The sequence below is a fragment of the Salminus brasiliensis genome, chromosome 1 (genome assembly GCF_030463535.1).
Source record: "Salminus brasiliensis chromosome 1, fSalBra1.hap2, whole genome shotgun sequence".
NCBI lineage: Eukaryota > Metazoa > Chordata > Actinopteri > Characiformes > Bryconidae > Salminus > Salminus brasiliensis.
Window position 1 is genome coordinate 54,742,505 of NC_132878.1, and position 6,969 is coordinate 54,749,473.

General features: G+C 41.4%; 1 protein-coding gene across 1 annotated transcript; it reads right to left on the minus strand.

The window, feature by feature from the left end:
* Positions 1–904: 904 nt before the first annotated feature.
* c1ql1 (complement C1q like 1) lies at positions 905–3,556 on the minus strand. Its single transcript, XM_072696325.1, has 2 exons — positions 3,045–3,556; positions 905–1,309 (listed from the first exon to the last, which is right to left on the minus strand). Exons 1-2 carry the CDS (start codon positions 3,513–3,515, stop codon positions 1,130–1,132), a joined length of 651 nt encoding a protein of 216 aa, XP_072552426.1. The 5' UTR covers positions 3,516–3,556; the 3' UTR covers positions 905–1,129.
* Positions 3,557–6,969: the final 3,413 nt, after the last annotated feature.

Below are 6,969 nucleotides of genomic sequence, written 5' to 3' on the forward strand. Positions count from 1 at the left end.
AACCAGACTTTGGTCTGTCTTTATTTAATTAGCAAATCAAAGCTTCTGGGGAAGGTGTTACAACTCACTTACTTTTTCTAGCCTGCACTGTGGATATTTGCCAATTGTTGGCACATAAACAGTACAACTGTTTGTGTGTTACTAGTTTTGGTTGTAAAAGTGACTTAGACACCAATCAGACCACATTTTAGTGGAGTTCAATGCAGAATCCAAGCAGTTTGATTCAAAAGGGTTCACTTACTTTTTCTTTTGCTGTTTGGCTCCATATGTATACATCATACTTATAACAGCCCTTTAAGCATTCAAATGGTTATTTGCATTATTCTATGGTTCATCTCCATAATGGAGAACCTGCTGTATATAATTTGTAAAATGGTTTCACTATTATAATGTTCTGTACAAGTGTTTAAACCATCTATAAAATAGGCACTGTCAAATAGTTTGGTGGTAGCGACATTCGTTTTTTGTTTGACAGGTCTCATTCTTTACAAGTAAAGGTCAGTCTACTGGCACTGTCTGATCTTGTAGTTGGTGGATCACTTAATATGTGCTTGTAATACTTGTGGGCTCATGCCTAAGACACTGAATGTACCTGGTTCTTTTGCTTTCTTCATGTAAAAATGTGTCAGGAGGCTGTGATCAATGAAGCAGGCTTGAGAAGCATTAGTAACACTTCAGCAGCTGTGTTTGTGTGTGTGATTGAAAGAAAGAGAGAGAGAGAGAGAGAGAGAGAAAGAGAGAGAGAGAGAGAGAGAGAGAGAGAGAGAGATCTCCTGTGCTTGTGTTGTAATCTGTGTGTGACATCTCTTCCAATGCCCTATGAAATGTGTTGCCAAGGGCTCGGCCTTGCGGCTAAATTGAAGAATTGATTCCACCGTGGCAACAAAAAGTCTTAGTCAGGGACTTGGAAACAGAGCTTTCCTTTTTATTCAATGACAAACTCCCAGTCTGAATACAAAGCAGCACCGAAAGCATTCTAGCACAAACCACTACAGGGACATTATGACCTTACAATACAGCCACAGTGGTGTGTGTGGAGGAGCTATCAAAAAACTTTTATACATGCACTGTTGTCATATACTATATGTATGTATTGTGGCCTGGTGGTCTTGGGATGGCTGAATAAGTTTCAGAGTTCGTACAGCAGGTGACCGGAGAAGGTGCTGAAGAGGTTGGTTGAGTCTTTGAGGGTGCTGTCGCTCTTGCTGAGGCGCACAAACACACGGTCCCCAGAACTCAGCTGCAGCACGGCACTGTTACTGGCTGTGTCAGTGTGGAGAGCATCTACTGCCACTGCACTGGCCACGACCTACAACAACAACACACACACAAACATATTTTGTTAGTACTCACTTCCTGTAAAACTACATTCAAACTAATTTTCTTTTTAGCATGGTGTTTTTAGCCTAGCATCTTGATCATGACCACTGAAAGAACTTTTACTTCATACCATATAGTTGTTGTTTTATGGTTTGATGTGGATGGGAAGTTCTTTCATGTCTCTGTTTCAAGTTCCTCCCACTTGCCAGGACACCCCCTATTACACAATGCTAACAGTGCTGGAAGGGTAAAGGCTAGCAAAGGCTAGCATGTGCTTCTTCTGATTCATATATTGCTAATGAAATATCATTGGACAGCTAATACGCTTAGAGTAGAACACTAACTGCTAGTTCTGTTATATCAGCTAACAGAAGCCCATGGTGGCCAGCCAGTGATGAGGGAGAGAGGGGGGCCCATCCTTCCCATCTGAAAGGAGCAAAGCCAGTTATGCTTTCTGGGACTTTCAGATCCCTGGCCATGGATGTGTGTGATCTCCCAATCTCCCAATGATAGGGCTAACACTTGGCTATAGCTGTGCCACCTTGGAGCCCTTGTACAGTCTTGATTTGTAGTACATGTTTGATATGAGCTATATGTTTGTCGCTACTTGTTATTGAAACAAGCTGATGATACAAAACCCTGCCTAAATACAGTGCAAACTGATTATAAATGTAAAGCCTCACATTTGCAATTATGACATTTAGCTAACGCAGAGTGACCTATGTTTGAACCATGTTACACAGGTAGGTGAATGTGGAGTTAGGAGGGTTTCCTATTGACTCTTACTGGTGTAGTGTAGTGGGCTTGGACACCCACTGAATCAAGCCCTAATCTGCTACAAGGAAGGTGATGTTACTGCGTGACACTAACCACTCCTTGCATACTTTAGTATGCTTATTAAGTATAATTCCATTAAAGTAGTATAGCAAAACGGCAAAGGGGAAAAAAAGTGCAACGTGGGCAGGGGGGTTCGCCAAGACCCACTGTAATTCTCCGGAAAATTACCCGCTCTATTCACATATGCGCTAATTTGGACATGACCTATACCCAGGCTTTGTACTAGGGGGCTGGGTAAGGTACAACTGTTTTGGACATTTGCATTCACACATACAGCTCCTCCAGGTAATGAGTCCTAGGATTCAATGTGAAGTAGGAGCTTTTAACACATCTTCTGAGGCCTTGTGAAAGTCATTCGCATTAAGGCATGGTTCCCACAAACCAATCTTTCTTGAGAGGAACACATTTGTCAGCAACCAGACTTTGGTCTGTCTTTTTTTAATTGGCAAATCAAAGCTTCTGGGTAAGGTGTTACAACTCACTTACTTTTTCTAGCCTGCACTGTGGATATTTGCCAATTGTTGGCACATAAACAGTACAACTGTTTGTGTGTTACTAGTTTTGGTTGTAAAAGTGACTTAGACACCAATCAGACCACATTTTAGTGGAGTTCAATGCAGAATTCCAAGCAGTTTGATTCAAAAGGGTTCACTTACTTTTTCTTTTGCTGTTTGGCTCCATATTTATACATCATACTTATAACAGCCCTTTAAGCATTCAAATGGTTATTTGCATTATTCTATGGTTCATGTCCATAATGGAAACCTGCTGTATATTGTAAAATGGTTTCACTACTAGTAGTGACAGTAGTAATTGTTGCTTAGATTACAATAAATTACAAAAAGTTACTATTTTGTGAATGTGCTTATGACCCTTCTTTGACTTACCTTGTCATTATGCACCAGTTCTGCCCGGAGGCTGACCCCAGTCTTCAGTATGTGGTAGCTGAAGTGGTACACTCCGGCTGAGCGGCAGGTGAAAATGCCAGTGGAGGAGTCGTAGCGGCCACCCAGGTTAGTCACCACATTAGTGAACTTCAGGACATCATCTTTGCTGAAGTCCTCCTTCAGGGCTGCATAGAAGGCCACTGCCCCACGTGTTAAGGAGTCCTCTCCTTTGGGACCTTGTGGACCTGGGGGTCCTGCTTTACCAGGAGGCCCCATGGGACCTGGGGCGCCACTTCCCGAGGAGGAAAGGGGGATGACCAGGCCATTGACTCCTATGTCATATGTACCGCTCTGGGACTGTGCAGGGTCGCACACTAGCCTGCAGGATCCAGTCTGGGCTTCACCATGGACGCTTTCAAAGCCCAGGAGGGCAAAAAACAGTACTGAAAGCAATGCTGTAACCCTAGCCATGATAGCCTTGCTGTTACCTCAAACAAATGAAAAACCCTAAGACCCTCAAGATGAACTCCTGCAGCTTGAACAAGCATTATTGATTGGAGGATTTAGAAGGTCACGTGATGCCACTGAGAAATCAGAGAACCGAGAAAGCCAATTGTCCAGTATCAGCCAAAAACAACAGGAAGCATTAGTTCACACATTTCCCCATAAATCACATGTAGAGCTGGTTTCATAACACTGAACTGTCAAAATAGCGGCTCTTGCTCTTTCACAATATTTCTACCAGCGCACGTAAACGTTCTATGAGCAGAATGAACTCTTTGGCCTGTATCCATTGAGGTCAGTTAGGTATATCTCAGATAACAGGACTGTCCTGAGGTACAATATGAGTGTGTAATAATGTGATGGGAGAAACACAGCCACACACACATACACACACAAAGCACCAGGCTTTGCTAAGCTGCTGCAGAAATGTCACAGGAAATGCCAGTAAATGAAAATACTCCAAATGTCACACCGCATGAATGTCATGATTACCTACATGGAGCACACACACACAAACACCATCAGTTAGACTATGAAATGTGGTACCAAGAATTTTTGGATGAATTTGGTTCAATTTCTTCTATGCTTCTGCTTCTGCTTCTGCCTCTCTCTCTCCCTCTGTTTGTCCCTATTTTTATTCTGCTCTCTCAAGTGAAGATTGGACTGTACTGCTGGACAACAGAACTGAATATAATGAGAAATGCATGTTACTGAACTTCACAGTGCTGTCTCAAATAAACACACTTGCAACTGCAGCCAACAACAATGAAGTATCTGTATCCAACGTACCACAGGCTCATTATCACCAGTCTACTGTTTCATCAGATGTGACCTTTGACTCTTCAGTGTGACTGTTCACTGTGTGTAGAGGATAAGGTACCGGTGTTGCAAGAATGGGAGAACAGGTTCTGTGACTAGACGATTGCTTAGGAAAAAGTATATTATCTCCATTTCACTCCATTTAGTTGAGATTGGTGTCCATAATTTATGGCATTGTAATAATGTGTGTTTCCATTCATATGGGCCTACAGACATGTGAACTGATTTTTTTTGGAAGGGAGGAGTGTATTTTAGTGTACTCAAAACACAAAATCATATGTTCATGCAAAATCATATTCAAAAGCATATACAAATCCATTACGCTCAAGTATGTTTGATAGTTAAACCGAATGCTGTGCATTTTTTCAGTTAACTCAACTTAGCTTAGTCAAAAGTTCGTCTAACTCACATTTTTAACACCTGCGTCCCGGTTTTGCCAGTATTGAGTTGAACCAACTCAAAAACATATCAGTCTTCCTTCTACAGCTCCCCCTATCCTACAGCTGTGGTATTGATGGGATTTGATGGGACCTTCTTTTAACAAGCAGGTAGTAGGACAGTTGCACTCCTGTAGTGCTGTGCAGTAGTTTACAAATCTGTGTCCAGGTAAAGAGCAGAAAGTTAAATTTATTAAAACTGTTTTTGATGGTGTCATTTTTACGGCTCTAGGGTGGCACAATGGTCTATCTGCCTATTCATCAAGTGTGAAGAGATAATAAGTTCTAATTCCAAGTTTAAATCAAATGGGCTCAGTGCTCTATGGTGAGAAGTCTTCCAAGTCTTGGAACATCATGTATCATTGAAAGTCCTAACCTGCAAATGGGAATAAACAGTAAAGAAATTGAGGGGAGTAGCCACAGACAAGAAATCTTACAAAATATTTCATCAGTTTCAGCTGCAGCTTAATTATGTATATATTTAAACTCAACTCAACATGTATTTTTAACTAAACTGAGCTGTCTAACTCACTAAAAAATGTGAGTTAGGAGAATGCTGACTAAGCTAAGTTGTGTTAACCCAAAGAACACTCTGTAACAGTTACTTTAGCATTTTAAACTGGTCTGACTTCATTTTTTTCCTTTTTTACAGTGTGGAGCAGTTGTTTCGAACCTTGATCCTGGAGGACCCCCTGCCCTCAACATTTTAATGTTTACCCTGCTCCCAGCACACCAGATCCAGCTTATCAGACAATTAACAGGCCCTTCCCGAGTTAAAGGCACTGTGTTGGAGCAGGAAACCAGGGACCAGGGTTGGGAACCACTGGAGGACTTCTGAACACTATCACCATGTTAAAAGTCTGTTAATTAGCAGCCAATAGATATTAAGTGGATAAAATCACGTTAGGTATGTTAGGTTTTCTCTCAGAAATGGGGCTTTGATTAGATATTTGCTTAAATGTCTGAAAAGGACGGAAAATAACATATCTCTGAGCATTTATTCCTACTCCCACACATTTCATTTTCTTCCCCTGCTTTCAACACACTGTCTTCCTGTGTTGAAGTGGGTGTGTTCAGAAAACCCTGAAATGTGCAAGGCAGGCCACTCCAGGATACGATTTTGGAGTCAGTGGCCTAATACTACCCACTAAATGGAGTGAATTCATATCATGAATCATTTCTTGAGAGTAGTTTGGAAGCATTGTTTTTAAAGAGCACTTTCCAGAAAACATCACACGCTGACTGGCTTGACAAAGTGGATCTTGACCGAAGAGGAAGCTGTTCTTGAGGTAGTAAAATTCCCAAAGGAGCTCATTAAGAGCTTAAAGAAATCAGAGGGATTTTTAACACTCACGTACGCATCTCCAGAGAGACAGGGACATTAAAGAGAGAGACAGAGAGAGCTGCTAAACTATGTCTAAATGCTCCGTCTGTCTTTGGAGATGAGACTGTAGCCAGACATTAAGCACAAACATTTTTTCCCCTCTTGTTTGTTTGATTGTTTTCTTCTGAGTGGATGTATGGCTTATTGTGGATGAGTCACAGTCAGCGAGAAAGGAAGTCAGTGTAGCTCTCTCTCTCTGTGTGTGTGTGTGTGTGTGTGTGTGTGAATGTGGACAGAGTTGGAATATGTTTGCATGTAAGTGCTCGGCTCAGCAGGATGCTATCGTAAGTGTTTGTGTCACTCTGGGATCGCTCCATAAATCTCCTTTTATCACCATGTCCTCTATCCACACTGCTCACACTGATGCACACTGTTTCATGCCATTCCTGACTTACTCAGCACATACAGGCAAACATGCCACATTACTGCTTTCAATCAGGTCATATTTGCTTACAAACAAACAAATCAGAAACTCTAAAGTTAATATTAAATTACTGTTAAAAAAATTGCATTTTTGATTTGCAGGCTCTAATCAGTGCAATACTGCAATTCCAATCAAATCAAAGCAAATAAAATCAGCATGTCGTTTATTCTAATATAGCTTCGTCTCTTTCTTGTGGCAATGCTGTGAAGATTGAAGACACAAGCAGCTGTTGGAGGTAATTTCTGCTTCTTATGCTATAAGCAGTTTCACAGTGGCTAAGGGCCTTATTAAAAGAGAAACACTATCAACCATTTTTATTGCTTTGAGACTAGGAGAGAAATGTTCGCCCGTGTGTGT

Bases quoted from the DNA above. Each gene is read 5' to 3' on its own strand.
- c1ql1 (XM_072696325.1), bottom strand. From the start codon at position 3,515: ATGGCTAGGGTTACAGCATTGCTTTCAGTACTGTTTTTTGCCCTCCTG. The intron at 1,310-3,044 runs GTAAGTCAAAGA...TTGTTGTTGTAG, and splicing joins AACTGGTGCATAATGACAAG to GTCGTGGCCAGTGCAGTGGC.